This window comes from Scyliorhinus canicula, chromosome 20 (genome assembly GCF_902713615.1).
Source record: "Scyliorhinus canicula chromosome 20, sScyCan1.1, whole genome shotgun sequence".
In the NCBI taxonomy this organism is placed as follows: Eukaryota; Metazoa; Chordata; class Chondrichthyes; order Carcharhiniformes; family Scyliorhinidae; genus Scyliorhinus; species Scyliorhinus canicula.
The window spans coordinates 17,731,255-17,753,246 of NC_052165.1; the positions used below are offsets into that span (position 1 = coordinate 17,731,255).

At 43.6% G+C, this 21,992-nt stretch overlaps 1 protein-coding gene across 7 annotated transcripts in view; it reads right to left on the reverse strand.

Annotated features, from left to right (window-relative positions):
* Window positions 1–442: 442 nt before the first annotated feature.
* Window positions 443–21,992, reverse strand: part of msrb3 (methionine sulfoxide reductase B3) — a 123,233-nt gene continuing 101,683 nt past the window's right edge. For all 7 annotated transcript variants that reach the window (XM_038780718.1, XM_038780713.1, XM_038780716.1 and 4 more), the window contains 2 exons: window positions 4,746–4,843; window positions 443–1,173 (listed from right to left, as the gene is read on the reverse strand). In XM_038780718.1, coding sequence (XP_038636646.1) covers window positions 1,018–1,173; window positions 4,746–4,843 — 254 coding nt within the window. In that variant the 3' untranslated portion in view covers window positions 443–1,017. The remainder of the gene's footprint in view (window positions 1,174–4,745; window positions 4,844–21,992) is intronic.

Sequence of the window (21,992 nt, forward strand, 5' to 3'; positions counted from 1 at the left end):
ATTTGAGAACTACCAAACAACCAGAATGACTAATTCTTTGTAAAAATCTTCAAAACTCTTTTAAATCCCATCAAGGATTCTCCCATCCTCTCAGGTGCCCATCCATTGCTTGCGGTTTATATTCGCACTGGTATGTGCAAAAGCCGAGGTTCTGAAGAGGGCGATGGTCGAAACCTTCTCGAAAGCGTCTGCCTCCTCTTGATTGGATTTCAATCCCCTAAAATATTTTCCCAGGAATGAGTGTGTGCAGGGAATATGAGCATGCTCCACTGCTCTGACCCCTTGCTTCGGGAAGCTCCACGAGATACAAGTGCTGAAGGTACTGTATACAAAATGCAGACTATCGGCAAAGGAACCAGGTACACTTGAGCTGCTCTTGACATAAGCCAGCTCCAATCAACAAGTGAGATTCACAACACAGACCCACATGTCCAGACCCAAATCATTCTTTTTTTTCTTTATTAAAGCAATAGTAATTTTACAAACATGTTTTGAGTAAAAGATTAGGGAAAATATATGTCCGCTTCAAGAAAATAATTTTAATTCTGACGTAGAATACATAGACTTGTAACATCCTGATTTTACTCTGCTCAGGACAGTGACCCAAGCTTGAACTTTTCTTGCTCTTGCCATTGCGTTTCGTTGTCAGGCATTCCTGGCAGCCTCCAAATTACATTACGAGGAAACTGCTAATACCTTGGCTTTTCCTGCCTGCCCTGTGCCATGCTATGCTGCTCTGGAAGAGTACAATGGATTTTCTATGCTGCATGGTAGAACTCCCACAGTTTACAACCCCAACCACATTGACTTACTCCGTTACAGTCCACATCCTGTGAGAAGCAAAGTTTACAAGGATAGTCATATCCATTTTAAATAAGTTCAGTGCTTTTGTACAGAAGATCTTTACTGGTGTGTGTTTAAATAACTTGTTACTTTATTACTTTAAATGCACAAAGATGTTTGTCCCTGGAGCATGGGTTTGTGAAGTAATAACCCCATCCATCAGCCCTCTGTAGCCTAGAGTTCAGTCTTGCCAGATGGGCCAGGATTGGTGCCTTCATCAGTTGAGCTCTCGCCCGTGGGTATGAAGGATAATGAGGCAGAGTTTATACAATACCGTTTACCAGTGGGACGGGGCCCATCATCAAAGACATGTCCCAGATGTGCACCACACTGAAATAAAATAGCAAAAGTAATTGGTTTCTTGTAACAAAAAGGATATTTTAGACTACTGTTGTACTCTACATCATTTATCAAAGCAGATAACATCTGAATATTCCTCCTGATCTAACCTTTCACCCTTGAATAGCAGCTATTTCTCGACTGTGGTTAGAAGATATTGTCCCAGAAACTTAATAAGGGGTTTGAAAATTCTGAAACATTCATTCTGCTTCACTAAATCAACATAGCACAACCGGACCATTTCGAACCATTTCAAGAAAAATTATTATTTTACACCTGTGGATACGGACCAACTCTCCAGGACAAAACAATCTTTGAAATGACAGCACAACGATAATAAACTTGGCACCTACAGGAACAGAGAGCAAGGAGAATCCAGGCGAAAGACGGGACGAACGGCTGAAGCGGAGGTGAGTGCGAGACGACAACGAAACCCATCCGGGAGAAGCAAGCGACAACACCAACACCGGACCCATTCGCGTATTGCCCTCTGTAATTGTTTCTCCGGCACCCAAATGTATATCTACCTCCCCAGTCTCTCTCTCCTCCCCCCCCCCCCCCCCCCCAACACCCCCCACAAACAAATGCCTACTTATGTGTTGTAAATAATATTGCCAATTGTACAGATTTGCTGCTGTTGAGTTGGTGCACAATACCTTACCAGTTATTTTATTTTATTTTTTATTTATTTTTTATTATTTTTTTTGTGGTATGTTTGTGTGCCCTTCTCTTCCATATATATATATATCTTATTCTGTGTACATAACGGTAAATATATGTGCAAAACCCTAATAAAAAACATTTATATAAAAAAATGAAATGACAGCACATGCCTGTCAGTAGGCATCGGATACAATAAAAGTTTCATTTTTAAAGTTTTCCGCTTTGGCCAATGCTTTTGTCTACACGTGGAGACCTGTCAAACCATCATGTGCAATCTACATGCCAAGATCAGACTGCATGCTGGTGACAGACAATGATGCTGTGTTGTTAAAAAGGAGGGAGCCTGCTTTACGCTTCTGTGGCCCTGTCAGTTGTGTGGGCCATCAGCTGCTCGCTATGTTCAATCGTCCTCCCACTAAAGAGACAAAGATTACACTATTTACCAATGTTTCTTTCTAGCTTTAAGACTCAGGAATTTAATTGCCAATATTTATTAGAATTGAAATTGATCCTCAGACAATTTCAGTTATGTCTATTTTTCAGACCTGTGTACATTAAGAAGGGCACACAAAGGTTAAGGGGGGGGGGTTGTTGGGTTACGGGTATAGGGTGGATACGTGGGTTTGAGTAGGGTGATCATGGCTCGGCACAACATCGAGGGCCGAAGGGCCTGTTCTTTGCTGTACTGTTCTATGTTCTATTAAGCATATATGATTAATAAATTACGTCTGAATTTTTCATGCAATTTATTGGCGAATATAAGCTTGATGTAAACGTAATTACTTTTTAAATTCCACTGATGGTGGAACATCGATCTTTAAATTTGAATGATCTTCTCTTAATTTTCCCCCTCCCTAATCAGAATATTGATTACTTGTGTCACATTTCACGAGTGAGGTTGAGTGTCTTGAGTTACAGGAAGATGGTCAAATGGGCAGAAAGGTGGCAGATGGAATTTAACACTGAAAAGTGTGAGGTGATGCACTTTGGAAGGAGTAATTTCACAAGCAAGAATGGCCTGACACTGGGAAGTTCTGAGGAACAGCGTGTTTGTCCATAGATCTCTGAAGGCAGGGGGCAGGTTAATAGGATGGTGATAAAGGCCACTTTCCTTGATCAATCGAGGCATAGATTACAAAAGAAGGGAGGTCATGTTGGAGTTGTATAGAACTTTGGTGAGGCCACAGCTGGAGTACTGTGTGCAGTTCTGGTCGCCACATTATAGGAAGGATGTGATTGCACTGGAGAGAGGGTACACAGGTTATTCACCAGGATGTTGCCTGGGATGGAACATTTAATTTATGAAGAGAGGTTGGATAGGCTTGGGTTGTTTTTGCTGGAGCAGAGAAGACTGAGGGACAACCAGATCGAGGTGTACAAGATTATGAGGGGCATGGACAGGGTGGATAGGGAGCAGCCGTTCCTCTTAGCTGATGGGTCAGTTATGAGGGAAAACAAGTTCAAGGTAAGGGGCAGGAGTTTTAGGGGGGATTTGAGAAAAAGCACTTTTAACCAGAGAGTAGTGACGGTCTGGAATGCACTGCCTGGTGGGAGGCGGAAGCAGGTTGCCTCACATCATTTAAAAAGTCCCTGGATGGGCACTTGGCACTAGAACCAGAGGACACAATCTCAGACTAAAGGGGCGTTCCTTCAAAACAGAGATCAGGAGGAATTTCTTCAGCCGGAGGGTGGTGAATCTGTGGAACTCTTTGCTGCAGAAGGCTGTGGGGGCCAAATCACTGAGCGTCTTTAAGACAGGGATAGATAGGTTCTTGATTAATAAGGGGATCAGGGATTATGGAGAGAAGGCAGAATGGGGATGAGAAAAATATCAGCCATGATTGAATGGCAGAGCAAATTCTATGGGCCGAGTGACTTAATTCTGCTCCTATATCTTATGGTAACCTTCAAGGCTATGGGCCAAATGCTGGAAAATGGGATTAGGTGGGCAGGTCAGGTGTTTATCTTGCGTCGGTGCAGACTCGATGGGCCGAAGGGCCTCTTCTGCGCTGTATTATTCTGTGATCCTGTGAAGTGACTGTACACTGTCTAACTGGTAACTTTAGGGGTGAAAAAAAGAGAGCTTTGATGACTATTACGACATCATGTCCGAACCCAATCCTCTTCTCACAATCCCCGAGCAGGGATTGTTCGGGAGCTATCAAGAGTGAGATTTATCAGCCCCTCCTTATCCCAGTGGCACTGAGGCCAATTTGGATTTTCCCCTATCACTGCCCTCATTGAGATCAACCAGGAATCCAGTCTAGGCTCTGCTTATGCTGTATGGCGTCACTACTGAATAAAGCCCGTTTGTAATCACAGGACTTTTTACTATTCCTAATTAATGACCAATGTACACTGGAGCAAGCCTCTAAAACACAACTTGCAAATTGCAATGTAAATAAGTGGGCTCCCAAGCAAATCTGCGATCAATGTTGATCCCCTGGAAATGAATTGAACTGAAACAAGTACAAAAGAAGAACGGTCTCGGATTAAGAACACTCAGAAGCTCTCAGATTAACAGCACTCATAGGGACAGCACGATAGCACAGTGGCTAGCACTGTGGCTTCACAGCGCTAGGGTCCCAGGTTCGATTCCTGGCTGCGTCACTGTCTGTGCGGAGTCTGCACGATCTTCCTGTATCTGCCTGGGTTTCCTCCAGGTGCTCCAGTTTCCTCCCACAGTCCAAAGAAGTGCAGGTTAGGTAGATTGGTCATAATAAATTGCCCAAAAAAGTTAGGAGTTATTGGGTTATGGGGATAGGGTGGAAGTGAGGGCTTAACTGGGTTGGTGCAGACTCGATGGGCCGAATGGCCTCCTTGTATACTGTATGCTCTATGTTCTAACCAAAGAAGCAGTAGAAATATGGCCCATGAGTGACAGTAATTAATAAACTTACATTGCTGCAACTTGTCTCAATCCTGTGCATTCCATGGGCGAAGTCATCTACCTGTGTTATGGCTTTAGAATCCAGCACATCATAGAAAGATGGCCAACCTGTAATGGTGATAAATTGAAAGGTCATTAGCTGCTATAACATACTTGCACCACTGATAGTAATCAACTATTTACTGATAGTTCTGATAGGTAAAAGGTGGCTATTTAGTATAAATATTAAGCCCCAGTTTTAATACCCATTTTAAATTGAGGATTTCAGCACTCAGAACTTCAGGTCATGATAAAACACACAGTTTCAACAGGGACACAAAAAGCCTGACACATGCATAAACTAATTGGAGATAAAAGCAACATTTTCACTAAGCAAGATGAAAAAGCTATTGTTCTAATAAACATATTTTCAAAGACAGTTTGACATTAAGAAATGAGCTGTACCAGTAATCAAATCAAGGCCCAGTAAGCACCATAGCAATATGAAGGGACCATTGTCCAGAATGTGGATAAAAGCAAAGTCAGCAGAAAACCAGGAGAAACCAGTCTTGATAGAAGCACAGAATCGCATTCCATAACATACACAAATATTAAAACATGAAACATTCAGAACTTATGTTGCACATTAAGAATTGACAGTTAACCATCGAATCAAATGTATTTGATTCTAACCCAACCCAATTAGGACGACATAGAGGTGTAGATAGATGACTAAAGTCTGATAAGATTCTCCTTAAACATGATGGTCCGTTAGGCCAACTTTATCCAGGATCATTCTATACTCTGACCTAACTATTCGCTATCTCTATTTTCATATTTTCACTTTTCCACTCTAACTCTTAAAGTAAATGCAAGCTGTTTTGCCGTAAGCAAGAAACCATTTCTGTATTATTTTGAAAGTTAAATTGTTTATAAGTTACTTCTCTTTAAGTCCTTTTGCTAGCTGGACTTTATTGAGAATAGATTTAAGTTTCTCTCAATTGTAATCAAATAGAGGCCATAAAGATTCTTGTTTGCATCTGAGAAGTTGAACTCCAATTTCTAATTAGATACGCGGGCCTTCACCAATATTAAGGTGTTGCAAGACTTCACTAATTCCGCATGGTAGATCTCCCCAATTTGGCGTTGTTTGGCAAAAGGGGAGGAGCGCAGAATCGGAGGAAATCGGAAGACCGAAGATCGCACCGTTAACGGAAGCCCAGAAGGACGGAAGACCCAAAGAAAAACAGCTAGACTTGGGTAAGAAACATCTTTTTCACCCATTAAAAGTCTTAAAGCCGCATCAAGTAGCGCTCCGACCTCTTAGAAAGGACCTTTTTTCAGACTGAGTTATTCAATCGGGTGCCGGTCGTTTAAACTCAAAATAACACGTGGCTGAAAGGTAAATAGTCGCTGTAGCGTATCAAGATTGCACATAATGTGGTTGGTGACCAAAATATTAGGCGTAAGGCTGAGTTTATGGCGGACATGAATCCTAAAATAGATTTAGAGCCTTCAAAAGGTAGAGAACAACTTCTCACAACTTCAAGGGGAGGTCGCACTGTACCAGATGGCTCTGTTGACGATATATTGGTGAGATCTACCATGCGGAATTAGTGAAGTCTTGCGAACACCTTAATATTGGTGAAGGCCCGCATATCTGGAACAGGGTCTATTGCTGCAGCTCAGTATTTAGGTGTTAATGATAATAATGAATGTTGGACAAGGCATCATTCCAGAACTGGTTGACTGCACCTTAATATTTTTTAATCGCCATCACATTAGATGTTTTTTTCCCCCATGTTTCAATCATCACTGCACCATTTTCCCTCCTTTCTGAGGATAATAACTAATATATGCAGCTTCCGCCCCAAAACGTGTCCCACCTACCTGTGCTGTTGAGTGAGGCGCGAACCGAATTATGTTTTGGCTTTTACTCAAATGTCGCTGGCTCCCATGCTGTGGGAAGACAGGAATTTGGCAGTTTGGGTCTCGCAGGGTGGGATCTGGAGCCCGTGAGTCAAGGCAGCAACTCGCTGCCCCTTTGCACCCGAATTCTGAAAACCGGGCCCTAAAACTGGTGGAAGATTGAAATTCGCATTTTTCAACAGCCTTGTGCAGGTTTCTCAAGCTCTGGCTTCTCGCCAATTAACTGGCTCATCTGAATATTGGAGGTCAAAGAGACAGCGGAGGGCAGCACGGTGGCCTAGTGGTTAGCACAACCGCCTCACGGCGCTGAGGTCCCAGGTTTGAATCCCGGCCCTGGGTCACTGTCTGTGTGGAGTTTGCACATTCTCCCCGTGTCTGCGTGGGTTTCACCCCCACAACACAAAAATGTGCAGAGTAGGTGGATTGGCCACACTAAATTGCCCCTTAATTGGAAAAAATAATTGGGTAATCTAAATTTATTTTTAAAAAAAGAGACAGCGGAGGGGTTCCCCCTCCCCAACCCCCCCAGTCAGATTTTCAACTGTCATCTGCCTATTTTTGAGGTTCAAAATTGGTGTGACATCAGTTAAACTTCCCTCCCTTTGGGTCGTGCTGAATTCAGGTTCCTCTGGCATTTAAATCTAATGCATAGAATCATAGAATCTCCACTGTGCAGAAGGAGGCCATTCGGCCCATCAAGTCTGCACCGACCCTCGGAAAGAGCAACCTACCTAGGCCCACTCCCCTGCCCTATCCCCGTAACCCCACCTAACTTTTGGATACTAAGGGGAAATTTAGCATGGCCAATCCACCTCACCTGCTCACCTTTGGTCTGTGGGAAGAAACCCTAGCAAACAAGCGGAGAACGAGCAACCTCCGCACAGACAGTCACCCAAGGCCGGAATTGAACCTGGATCCCTGGTGTTAACCTCCGGGCCACCCTGGCACATCTCGTTCATGTAGCCATTGTGTCAGAGTAGGCGATTCAAACATAAATGATAAACCTGGTCCTGAATCTGTTACGGCCAGGTTTGTGGCACCACAAGAGGTTTAACTGTACAGGAGAGGAGGAAGAAGAAGCGAAGAGCAATAGTGATAGGAGCTTGGTGAGTTAGGGGAATAGACAGTGTTTCTGTGGCTTTAGATGTAACTCCAAGCTGGTGTAATGCCTCCCTGGTGTCAGGATCAAGGACGTCACACAGTGTCTGTGGGACATTCTTCTGGGGAAGGATGAACAGCCAGAGGCCGTGGTCCATATTGGTACCAATGACATAGATAGGAAGGGGAATGGGGTCTTCCAATCAGAATTTAGGAAACTAGGTAGAAAATTAGCAAGCAGGACCTCAAAGGTTCTAATCTCTGGATTGCTGCCAGTGCCAGGCGAACGTTTGGGGCTGGTTTAGCTCACCAGGCTAAATCGCTGGCTTTTAAAGCAGACCAAGCAGGCCAGCAGCATGGTTCAATTCCCGTACCAGCCTCCCCGGACAGGCGCCGGAATGTGGCGACTAGGGGCTTTTCACAGTAACTTCATTGAAGCCTACTCGTGACAATAAGCGATTTTCATTTCACGTTAAGTACAGAAATAGGACGCAACAAGGAGGAAATGGGAGGACGACCTGGGGATGGAGATAGGGTGGGGACTCTGGAGCGAAGCACTGCATAGGGTCAACTCCACCTCCACGTGCGCAAGGCTCAGCCTGACGCAACTAAAAGTGGTACATAGAGCCCACTTAACAAGAACCCGTATGAGTAGGTTCTTCCCGGAGGTGGAAGACAGATGTGAACGGTGCCAAAGAGGCCCGGCCAACCACGCCCACATGTTCTGGTCTTGCCCCAGACTCGTGGAGTACTGGACAGCCTTCTTCGAGGTTATGTCCAAAGTGGTGGGAGTGAGGGTGGAGCCATGCCCGATAGTGGCGGTCTTCGGGGTTTCAGAACAGCCAGATCTATTCCTGGGGAGGAGGGCGGACGCCCTTGCCTTTGCCTCCCTGATCGCCCGCCGTAGAATCCTGTTTGGCTGGCGGTCAGCAGCACCGCCCAGAGCTGCGGACTGGCTGTCCGACCTCTCGGAATCTCTCCAAATGGAGAAAATCAAATTTGCCATCCGAGGGTCGGACGACGGCTTCCACAGAACGTGGGAGCCATTCATGCAACTGTTCCGGGACCTATTTGTGGCCAATGTACAAGAGGAAGAATAGTCGGGGGAAGGTGGCGGGAGGGGGGGGGGGGCTACAGGTTCGGTACGGGGGTTCGATGGCTAGCTAAGGCCCAAAACCAAACTAAATAAACATGTTGAGGGGGGGGGGGGGGGGGGGGGGGGCGCAGTTACCACTACGAAGATGCTTACCTGTAAATATGTATGTTAATTTTTGCGTGTTTGTTTGTTTTTTTTTTTTTGTTCTTTTTCTCTCCTAACAATTTGTAATTTGTTCAATATAAAATATGAAAACTGAATAAAAACATTTATAAAAAAAAAAAAAAGTACAGAAATAGGAGGAGAGAGCAGATGAATGCATGGCTGGAAAGATGGTGCACTGGGACTCTGGGGTAGGTGGCACAAGTACAGATTGAACAGATAGTACCTGAATAGAGCTCGGACTGAGTTCTTTGCGGGGTGTTTTGTTCGTGTTGTTGGGTAGGTTTTAAATTAACGAGGCAGGGGTGTGGGAACCAAGAAGAACACCAGGGTGCACAAAATTCAGGGAGGGACAGAAAATACCAGAACGGAGAATCGTAAGTTAACAAGTGAAGTCGGAGTAAGGGCTATATATGTGCATAGATTATTGAAGGAGACAGGACAGGTGGAGAGAGAAGTTAATAAAGAATATAGTATACTGGAATTTATTAATAGGAGCCTGGATACAAGAGCAAGGAGGTTCTGTTTAACTTGTACAAAACACGAGTTGGACCTTAGCTGGAATGTTGTGCACCATTCTGAGACTTGAGAAGACAGTAACCTTACACAGAGAAGAAGGGCTAATTTGTTTCACTTGCACGATTACATTTCTTCACTATAGGAGCTTGGTCACAATTTAATCTGACACAGCCAGAAGTATCCAATCCCCAAATGTCTTCAAGGAACCAGTTTCGCTAACCTATGCTCCTCAATGCAGGAAACGGGACTAAGTGCAACCTAAGCCTCACGTTCCTCACTGAGGCATATCAACCGGAGTCATGTTAGATAGCATCCTTCCAGGTCAACACTGTTTTCAACCACCACCTTAAGGACTGCAACCAAGTGACTCTGGTAATCCAAGTGCATGTTACATCTTTGGACATTGTCCTTTCTTGTGTGTTGTGTGTCTGCGTGTTTCGGGAGTGGGTGTTTATTGTGATTACATTTTAGATGTTGTGAAAAATAAACTTTTATCTTTTCTTTTTATTTAATCTCCTAAGAAAGTCGGTTTGTGTCTGCTGTTAAAATTCGCAACACTCGGGCAGCACGGTGGTGCAGTGGGTTAGCACTGTTGCCTCATGGCGCCGAGGTCCCAGGTTCGAACCCGGCTCTGGGTCACTGTCCGTGTGGAGTTTGCACATTCTCCCCGTGTTTGCGTGGGTTTCACCCCCACAACCCAAAAGATATGCAGGCTAGGTGGATTGGCCACGCTGAATTGCCCCTTAATTGGAAAAAATTGATTGGGTACTCTAAATTTATTTTTTAAAAGTCACAACACTCAAAAGGGTTAAAACATTCATTCGCAGCAAAGCATCTTCTTACAGATGAAGAGGTGAGAAAGGGGGAGAATCATCCCACACCTCTCCCTATTTGTAACAATGCTACAAGGACACGTGTAAGCAAAGTATGAAGATTATGACATCAACACAGCTGCCACCTCTGAAGGCTGACTGTACAGTCGGCCATCAAAAGAGATGAGGAGACATGGAAAGCTCAGCTGCCTGAAAAGGGGGTCCAGAGAAATGGAGGCCAGAAAATTGGGTTGGGGGTCCAGTCGGGGGCTCGTGAGATCAGGACGTCAATTAAAAATGGCACCCCGATCTCTCCCTGCACGGAGGAGTTTCGGCGCCCAGTGCTCCTCAGTGCAGGAAATTAGACTAAAAGTGGCCTCGGCCGTGCGTTCCCCGCTGAGGCCCCATATCTAAGCGGAGTCACGTTAGATAGCGGGCTAAACATGCTCGCTATGGGACACAATTCCCATTTGGTTAAATCGTGCCCAAAATCAAAATTAGACACAATGCCTTTTTACCTGTTTTTTAAAGAATGCATTTGTCATCATAAACTCTACAACTTGAAAAAAGATTAAAAGTATAAAAAATTACACAATTCCCTTCAAACACTTATATCCATAATTAGTTTCCAAGTAAAGCATTGCAGTTAGAAGACTACTGGTTTACTGTTATCAGTCATTACATGATAGAATATTATCAAAATCTTGCAGCAGCATGATTGGTCATGGTGACATTATCATAAAAGAAACCAACAAGAACAATATTTGTTGTGATGAACAATCTGAAATCACTTTGTTCATTGTTCCCTTTAAACATTCTGTTCAATTTGGCCATTTTAAACAGCTAGGACTAAAAACAACACTAATTTGTTAAACAATAGACAGGTTAGGACATGAACACTAATCTCAGGTGGAAAGAGATGGGGGGTTGGGGAGAGAAATTATTTTAACCCTTACCCTGCTGAATAAATAGGAACTCATACAGTTAGCATAGGAAAGGCAGAAGGATTAAAACTGTTCAAAACTGGAATTATGAAGTGCATTTAAATTCTCAATAACGAGTTTGACTTTCTTTAAAAGTTGCAGACGGCACATTGTTCAGATTCTGTTACTCCTGAAACACTTCAAGCAGCAATTTTCTGGCATTCCTGCACCTACAAATTATTTGCTTAGTTTTCTAGCTCGCTAACAATCCTTAGAAATATTCATGGAACTCTGGTCCGTTAATAATAGCCGGAGGCGTGACATTTACAATTCTCCAACACCATCATTTGTCACTTCTGGAAATACAAAACCTCCCATTACCACTGTGCATAGCCAAGAGATAAAAATCAACCATATAAGCATTTTCTCTCTTCAAAGACCTAGCTTCCTAATTGCCAATAAAGTTGCTGCTCTGCAGCAAGAAAAAGCAGTTGAAATAATTGTGGTTAACCAACGCAGCCTCTTGACTTTTAGCTTTTTTTTTGCTGAGGACTCATTGCAACTGTGTAAACTAACACAATGCAGGGGAGAAGTAATTTTCAGTAAAGGTGTCAGCACTGGTCCTTTATAGGAAATCATCAATGAAAATGCTAATGCATTATCTATTATTAGTTTACAAATTACCGTTGGCCGGTGTTGAGAAGCACTTTGGTATATGATAACATCTAAATTATAACCACTTATGTGCTTAGTACAGTAGCGAATATGGGATTAGTGAAAGTTGTGTGCTTTACAAAGCCAGATTTCAAGTGTTGTCAATCAGTTCACTTCAAATGTTTTTCAATGTCAGTAGGAGTTCAGATTGAATTAGTCTTACTATTCCTTGCTAATGATTTGTTTTGTATATTCCATTACACATAATTTAATGACATTTGCTTTTCATAGCATTGTGTAGCGTTACACCTATTACTTATTACCTGTTAACTTGCAGACTGTTTTTATAGTATTATTGCTGGTTGTGATGGGAATCTGAATTATTAATCAGTGTAATTTTAGTGAGTTATGATTAGTTGTTGATGGAAAAGGTTCACCATCCCAAGTCTCCCTCATGTAAATTGCTTCCCCTCTTTAAGGCTCAGATTTCTGGCCCCCGCTTGCCGCCAGGTTCACCAGTCCTGCTGAAAGTTGATGGGCTTTTGGCTGACTTGCGTGCATCCCCCACAGTAGGTCTCACCACAGCGGGGCCAGAAAATCCATTAAAAAGTTTCCTACTTCCCCACCTTTAGCTTCCTTTCTTCACCTTCTTGTGGGTGGCCGACTGGTTCTCATGATTTCTTGCACTACAGCCGCTACCATAGAACCATGAGCAAGGATACTCACCTGCCATTATAAAGGTTAATTCAATTACTTTTACAAGATGTCAATTGATCACAATGTCAGGTGATCGGATCGACAGGTCAAATATCCAGGATTGCTTCCAGCTAGTGTTAGCAAGCCACCCGGCTATTGGTAAAGAGCTTCTCGAAACCCACATCTGCCATCAAGGGGATCTATGGGAATCTCTGGAGGAGCAAAATATGGTTGGAAGGAGCACAAAGAACTGCAGCAGCAGGGGGAGCCACCAGGAAGAGAGATTCAGGAATCCTGGTCATCCCCGAGGAGAGAATAGTGCTTTGAGACTATCACTGGAATAGTAATCCGGAAGCCTAGGCTAAAGCTCTGGGAACATGGGTTCAAATCCCACCATGGCAGCTGGTGGAATTTCAATTCAATTAATAATTCTGGAATTGAAAGCTATTCTCAGTAATGGTGAGCATGAAATGGATCATCGAATCCTGTAAAAGCCCACCTGCTTTACTAATTGCTTTTGGGGAAGGCAATCTGTTGTCCTTACCTGATCTGGCGTATCTGTGACTCTAGACCCACAGCAATAATGCCCTCTGAAATCCGTTCAAGGGCAGTTCGGGATGGGCAACAAATGCTGGCCTTGCCAGCAACACCCACACCTCAAGCAAGAATAAATAATAAAGAAAGAGCGAGGGAAACACTCCTGCAGTTCACAGAGAAGCATTGCATACAAGATTGTGCGCAATCAGGTATGCCGTGGCAGCTGGTCTACCTTCTGGATTCAACAGATAGAGCTCACATATAGCAGTCAAAATCACACTGCCGTACCATAATAATTCCAAGAGACGCAGAGTGAAAGGCCAAACTGGTTTATTTTCAACTAAAAATAAAGCCTCCACTGGGGCAAACAAAATAAATGTCCCGGCAGCGGCCAGTCTGGGTCTGGGAGCTACATTTAAAAGTCCCACTAATGAACTCAGCTGGGCGGGCCTTTGCCCAATCACCACGGGAACTAGCATTCTGGATAATCCATGGGGAGATCAGTCAGCGATTCTCCCAAAGTCCTCGTGAGGATTATCTTACTTACACGTCTGCCTCCGTCTCCTTCCAGCCTGCAACAGGTGTCACCAGTCAGTCTGGAGTCCATTAGGCATGTAACTGATGTCTTATTTGACAAAACAAACATGTACATCATTTAAAGTAAGTAAAGTTGCCATAGCCCCAGATGACCAGAGGCGGCTTTCCCCTTTGAAGGGGAGAGCTGACTGGTGGTGATTTAACCTGAGGATCACTGCAGCTCAGGTGAGATTGAGAATGTGGGGCCTTCATGAATAACATCAGCCGGTACGGGGGATTGAACCTGCGCTCTTGGCCTTGTTCCGCATCACGAAGCAGCTGTCCAGCCAACTGAACTGAACCGGCCCCCAAATACATCATTTACCCCACGACTAACTGGAAAGAGCAATGTAGGACTATGGCTTTGAGCACATTGCTGGCTCTCTCTCACCTCCACCCTCCCACAAGCCCAGCGTATCACTCACTGTCTTACACATCCTGCTTATTTCCATGGACCTTGATGCATACAGAAACACCAATGACTTCAGTTCTTTGACTGCCACAAATATTTTGACTATGATAATCAATAGTACCTTACAAAGTGTCTGTATCCACATAGCTATCGTGACACACTCATACTGCAACAATCCATCTCCCCAAATGAAATGAAATGAAATGAAAATCGCTTATTGTCACAAGTAGGCTTCAATTGAAGTTACTGTGAAAAGCCCCTAGTCGCCACATTCCAGCACCTGTTCGGGGAGGCTGGTATGGGAATTGAACCGTGCTGCTGGCCTGCCTTGGTCTGCTTTCAAAGCTAGCGATTTAGCCCTGTGCTAAACCAGCCCCAAATCCTTGATCTCGTACATCAAGTCAGAGGCTAGCTATATTGAGAGATTGCAACATAGGAACATGAGCTTCTTGAGCTTGATCTGCTGTTCTACTAGATCATGGTTGATCTGTGCCTCAAGCCCACTGACCCGACTTCTCTTCCCATTAGCTGACAAATAATCTTTTGAGCTGCGTTTTGTAAATTTTAGGTGACTCAGCATCCCCCGCCTTTTTAAGAAGGGAGTTTTAGCTTTCCACTATCATGTATATGAAAGAGTGCTTACTCATTTCACTCTTAATTGGGCTGACACTAATTTTAGGATTGTACCTTGGCTCCGATTTCCCTGCAGTAACTCACCAAGGATCCTTAGGCAGCACCTTCCAAACCCATCTAGAAGGACAAGAGCAGCAGATGCCTGGGAACCCCACCACCTGGAAGTTACTCCAAATTACTCACCACCCCGACTTGGAATTTGATCCTTCCCTGTCAAAATCCTGGAACCCCTTCCCTTACAGCGCTGTGGGTGTACTTACACCCCAGGGACTGCAGCGGTTCAACAAGGCAGCGCACCACCATCTTCTGAAGGGCAACTAGGGATGGGCAATGAATGCTGGCCTGACCAGTGACGCACATATCCCGTAAATGTATTTTAAAAAAACTAAAAGAAACAGCTTCTCTATTCCCACCCTATTGAACCATATCATCATTTAAATATCTTGATTGTTGCCGAACGTTCTAACCTCAAGGAAGTATGATTATTGTCAATACAACCTGTTTTCATAGTTAACTCTAAGTCTCAGTATTATTCAACGATAGCAATAATTTGGTTTTGATCACCACCTTTAATGAAGCAATATTTCACAAAGCGTTAAGAAAATATTCCAAAGTGTTATGGATGATGCGCTGCAACTGGTCAGCGCCACCCCCCTCCCCCGCCAATATATCTTTCCTGCATTGCAGATTCTAACTGAGCATGTATTCTAGATGGGTTCTGTTAGTCCAGCCACTGTATAACTGAAACACGATTTCCTCACTTTTATATTCCACTCCTCTTGAAATAAAGACAAACATTCCATCAACCCTATGTTTATTTTTTGTACCTGTGTGTTAGCTTGTAGCCATTTGTGTAAATCTTTTTGTTCCTCCACAGCTCTCATTGTTAAGAAAATATTTTGATTTGTCTTTCTAGGATTTAAAGAGAATGGCGGGACGGTGGCACAGTGGTTAGCACTGCTGCCTCACAGCACCAGGGACCTGGGTCCAATTCCGGCCTCGGGTGACTATCTGTGTGGAGTTTGAACGTTCTCCCAGCGTCTGCGTGGGTTTCCTCCAGGTGCTCCGGTTTTCTCCCACAACCCAAAGTTTAGGTGAATTGGCCATGCTAAATTGCCCCTTAGTGTCCAAAAGATTACGTAGGGTTATGGGGATAGGGCAGAGATGTTGGCTTAAGTAGGGTGCTCTTTCGACAGCACGGTGGTGCAGTGGGTTAGCCCTGGAGCCTCACAGCGCCGAGGTCCCAGGTTCGATCCCTGCTCTGGGTCACTGTCCATGTGGAGTTTGCACATTCTCCCAGTGTTTGCATGGGTTTAGCCCCCACAACACAAAGATGTGCAGGCTGGGGGAATTGGTCACGCTAAATTTCCCCTTAATTGGCAAAAAATTAATTGGGCACTCTAAATTTATTTATTTTTTAAAGTAGGGTGCTCTTTCCAAGGGCTGGTGCAGACTCGATAGGCCGAATGGCCTCCGTCTGCACTGTAAGGGTTCTATGACTTCATTCTTCCCCATGTTGAACTCCATTTGCCTTAGTTTTGCACATTTTCTTAATCTGCCTATGTCCCTTTGTAACATCCCATCTGCACAACCTTCTTTCCCCAACTTGGTGTCATCGACACGCTATGATGTCCAATCAACTTCCTGCTTCTTCACCCAAAGTCATTGATACATATGAAGAAAAACTGAGATTCCTGTCAATTCCTGCCAATCAGGGAATATTCCCCATGATCCTACTGTCAATATATTGCCTTTTTAAAAAAGGTACTGGCTGCTTCTAGAGAGCAGTGACCTGTAACAACTTCCCGCTCCCGCCACACCCCTTTGGGTAGCTACCTTTCGACAGTGCCGGGAGATAACTATTTAACATTAAGGCCGACTGTGAAAACGGTTTGCGCTTCCTGCTGACACAATCAGGTGGACGTCGCGTCCCACTGTCAGGCCCATGTCTGTGAGTGTGAAAATTCTACCCCACCCCCTCCCCATCCCACATTTATTTATGAACAAAGTAAACAAACTGTGACCAATTCAAGATCTAGAATTGGGGCTTCAGTTTTCTTTTATATTGATACATGTGAAGTGTGAAGTATTCATGCATCATACAACAATCTGGATTAATATAGCCTTGTTACAGCTGATAATTGCACAAAAGAGTATTTTTTTCTTAGGTGCAGGCAGTCTTCCTCTGAATTCAATGCAGAACATTATTTATTCAATGCACCAGACATAATGGTCACTTTAAGGTTACAGGAAGCAAGTCTGCAAAATATTTCCTCTGAAACATCCCCTGTTAAACCTCTAAGGTCTACCACAGCATTGCTGCATCACATCAATAAATATGACAGCCTTAATGTTTTCTAAGTTTATTCAAATGTAGTTCTGAGAAATTGTTTCTGAGCTCCTATTATCTTTATCTTTGCTCATCTTTATTGCAATGCTGTTGCCAAGTTCACAAGTCTCCTTAGATATTTATATACACGGCACAAAGAATTGCTCAGTCGACTCACGGATATGTTTCATCTTTATCAAACCTGGCCACTCACTGCCAGCTGAACTTACACAGAGTAAGGTCGTTTGTCAGACACATTGAGCATTGTAAAGCCGGCAATGGGCTTTTTCTCAACACAAACATACTGGCCCCAATTTTAACTGTGCTGATCAATGAGAATGGGGTGCACTGGGGTTTAAAATCAGGTCAGCCCCGCATGTGCCAGATTAATGCTGCACACATTCCCTGCACAGACGGGCACATTATGGACACCAGGCGAGGCCTGCCTCACGGGCGTTCAAATGTTGGGGTCTGATTATATATTTTAACTGGAGTGACATGCTCACCACCTGGTCTCACCATCACCAAGATCTAGAAGGCCAAGAAATGGGACAAAGTAGTCAATAGTAAATGTTACTAAGATGTTCTTGTCAGCTGTGCCCCATAAGGAACCCTGGGCCACCTTTCCCGCCCCCTTACTTTGTGAACTATCGAAGATCAGTTCTGAGGGCCATCGACAATGTCCTTTTGCTGCACATGACTCACCAGCTCCACATCATTCAGTTGGACCAGAAATGTGTGAATGAGGCCTGGGCCTCATTTCAAAAGGTTGGCCGAGCTTCAACGATCCCTCTGCCACCTCCAAGTTCACTTGCTTGCCCAAAGTCAAAAGTGGGGCTACTGTATCATGGAGCCTCATCTCCCTCATTCAATTTTCTGGTACACTCCTGCACAATCAATACTGAACAAATGTTCCTTTTGTGTTTTTATTTAGAATCGTTTACAGTCATTTTAACCATTTACTGCAATGATATAAACCGCCTCAAGTTTGAATAGAGCTAGACAGGGATTCCACGAGCATTGAAAGTTACTGTCAGAATTTGTTTCTAAAACGGTCTTCCTATTGCTGTATCTAATAATAATAATCTTTATTGTCACTGCAATGAGGTTACTGTGAAAATCCCCTAGTCGCCATACTACGGCGCCTGTTCGGGTACACTGAGGGAGATTTCAGAATGTCCAATTCACCTAACAAACGCGTCTTTCGGGACTTGTGGGACGAAACCGGAGCATCCGGAGGAAACCCATTCAGACACGGGGAGAATGCAAACTCCACAAAAACTCACAGAGCTTATTTTTTCATTTGGTATGAGTGCAGATGTGCGAACCAAGTACCAGTCACAGAGAGCATGAAAGACCCATGCTCGATGCCTAGATTGTGATAATTTAGTTGATCTCAGCCAGGGGGCAGTAAAGGCAATATAACTGGCCTCAGTGCACAGGAACTTGAGAGGAGGAGGAAAAAGGGAAACAATATAGCCAGTGCTACCCACTGTCTACTAATAGAATCTGTGTATTCGGGGTGACAGGATGTGACTAAACTGTGATGCCTTCTCTGGTGGGTGGAACAGGCTGCCGAAGCTCACTGGCTAGACACACCGGGCGAGAAGCCTTTTGATTGAGGTGCCAAAGCTTGGTTGACATCCAGGAACCGTACCTTAAGAATGGGTCCACACCTTCAGGAGAGGGCGAGAGAAAACTCTAAAGGGAAAAATTCAAACATTAATGCTTTGTTATTACTCTTTCTAGAAAGTGCTGGAACAGATCTGCTCTTGGAAAGCAGCTTTAAAACCTTACATGCCCGTGAGAAATTTGGCAGACGGTCTGTTTAAAATTGCCCAGCTGACTTTCTATCCGGGGGCCACCACGGGTTGATGGGCTGGGAATTTAACCTGCTCAATTTAGCAGGTGTCAAGGAGACTCGTGCAGAGCCAACAGGGTCCTTTTAAAGTAAGCATGTTAACTTTTGATGGCATCATTAAAATTGGAGCCGATGCTCAATTTTACCAGAGGTTACAGTCCCTCCTTGACCACCTCCCCAGGGAAGCTGCATATTCCAATTCCTTTCCATTATCTGGATATTTTACAATATCAAATCCAGGCGAGTATTGCCTCTTGTTGCTTCCTTGATGCGCAGAATTATAAGATAACCATGTGGGTTTTCTCAGTTTATATTTGGTAATTTTAAATGTCCCATTAAGTAAGTAATTAACCATAATCCACAACGGACCATAGCCACCTCTCCCCCATTAGAGACAATTGGTTATATTTAGCTAACGTTACTATTCACGTCTTTGTGTTCGAGGATTACCACCACCAACTGACTTTGCAGGATACCGTTTCAATAAGCTGTTTTCCCACAGAAATTCTCTGGATTTTACACTGGGAACAAAAATCACTACTGACAGTGTGTGCGCGCGAAGAGCTCGACATCATATTAAAGGCGCACAAAATGGAATATGTCATCAATGCACTGAAGTCAAATTCCAGGAAGCACAGTTCCTTCACATCTCATCAGGTTAGGTCAGCTTCGAACAAAGTTGACCCTAAGATGTCTGTAAATGTGATGGAGAAGCTATTCTTTGCTTTTAATCATTGCAGACTGGAGGCAACTATTCAAACCGACAGTCGCAAGCACCGCTTAAGGAACACTTCATTATTTGGAAAAAGTCAAGACTTGGCCAAGCAACAGATAGAACAAGAGTTTTAGCTCTAAGGTGATATTCCTTTTTAAGAAAAAAAAATTACGTCATAGTTACAACATGTATGCCCTCCCCCCACAGTAGAAATATATTTTAATGGTTGATTGGAAAATTGAGTTGGGATTGATGTGACGTAGGGCAGCGGCTAGCCAGATTTTTAAAAAAAAATGTTTTTTATTGGATTTTTGCAGAGTATATTTTGCCGTTATTTACACAGGATATGATATATCTATATATACGTAACTAGGCATCCGTTCGTGCCGGCGAGGCACTTCCGGAGGGCAGTCCTCGAGTGGGTCTGGTGCCGGTGTTGCCCCTCGCTGCTCCCGGTCGGATTTCGCCTCCGTTGTCTTCGCGTGCGTGCTGCCGCTTCATCCGGCCCTCCCATCCTCGGCTAGCCAGAAGATTGAGGTGCACAAAATTATGAAGGACATAGATCGCGTAGATAGGAAAAAACGTTTCCTCTTAGTAGAGGGGTCAATAACCAGTGGGCATACATTTAAATTAAAGGGCAGGAGATTTAGAGGGAATTTGAAGACAAGCAAGAGGGTGGTGGAAATCTAGAACTCACTGTCTGAAAGAGTGGTAGAGGTAGGAACCCTCACAACATTTAAGAAGCATTTGGATGCACACTTGAAATGACACATCATAGGTGCAGAAGAAGGCACTGTAAAGATTGGGTTACAAACTTTCCAAAAATATCACTGAATATCACAAACAGGTGGGTTATTCTGCCAGGGTGTGGGGGAGGAGCGGGGGTAGAGTCATTTGGTTGTGCTAGGACCAAGAAGGAGCAGGGTTTATTCTCTTCTGTGGCTAAGGCAGAAGGTATAAGTTGCCTATGGACGGCGTTTAGTCAACCTGCTTTTAATCTGGCTACAGTAAATGTGAAATATTAGGTCACCCTTTCAACTATTAACTGGAAGATCAAATTTCATTTTTTTAAACTGATCAGTCTCTATGGAGATCATAACACTACCTAAACCTACCTACCTACCTACATAAACACTACCTACATATGATGCTTCATTCCTGATTATGGAACCAAAGAGAGACTCACACCAATTTTGAGCTTTATTCACTTCATTATGCAAACACACACCTTTGCCAATATGATTCAGATATTCACATTCAGCAAAGCGCTGGAATTGAACCTGTGCTACTTGAGTCAGCTATTCAAAACCAGAAAATACTGGACAATCTCAGCAGGGTCTGACAGCATCTGTGGAGAGAGAAGGGAGCTAGCGTTTCGAGTCTGGGTGATTCTTTGTCGAAGCGGAGTCAGCTCAGCTCAGCCCTCGTCAAAGCTGACTCAAATAGGAGTCCACTACTCGTTGGCCAAACCTGCTACGCCATTGGTAGGCGTAGTGCGTCTTTTCCGCTGGAAGCCACTGCAATCTATTTAGCCAATCCCCAATAAACAAACAGAGGAAAAGTTTAATTCCTAGGTGTTATCTACAAAGGTGAAAACTAGTCAATAATTCACTGGAATTATCCAGTCTTGGATTTCAGCACCACAATCGTAATCAAAACAATCAATAAATCATTCAACGCTGCGACAATGTATGGCACAAAGGCACGATGATTTAAAAAAGCACGTGCTGGCTTATAAAACTCCAAACATACGGGTAAATGGTCATTCTTACAAAATGATTTATTTACACTAAACGCTAAAATCTCCCATTCTCTTATAAGTGAACTTTACAAAATGTTGGGGTATACGCAAGCAATAGTTTAAATAAAGCAAACAGCCTGACTTCCTATAAGTGGTCTTTGTCTTAATGCACATTACGCGACATTTAATAAACAGAATTGTTTAATAAATTTAAGCCTTTTCCATCTGCCCAGGTTCAATTTGAAGCAGGATTACAAAATGTCTGGCATTCCACTGTATTCCAAATTCCACCCCCAAAAATATATCCAATAGCATTTTCTTATTAATTGCTAAATTGTCCAATATACTCGTAACTCTATCTCCCTTTCCTTTGCTCTGGGTGAGTGATGAAAACCTGATGGGTTAGGCCTTCAAGCAAGTCACCACTGAACACAAAGAATCAAAGAAAGAAACATAAACATATATAGAGGTAGACAAATGTCACTTAATCTACAGATGTTATACACATTGTCCGTACAGAGAACTGCAACGAGGGCGGAAAGAAAGCAGGAAATAATTTTCAAAAGTCGCTGCGGTCAGTTTTCG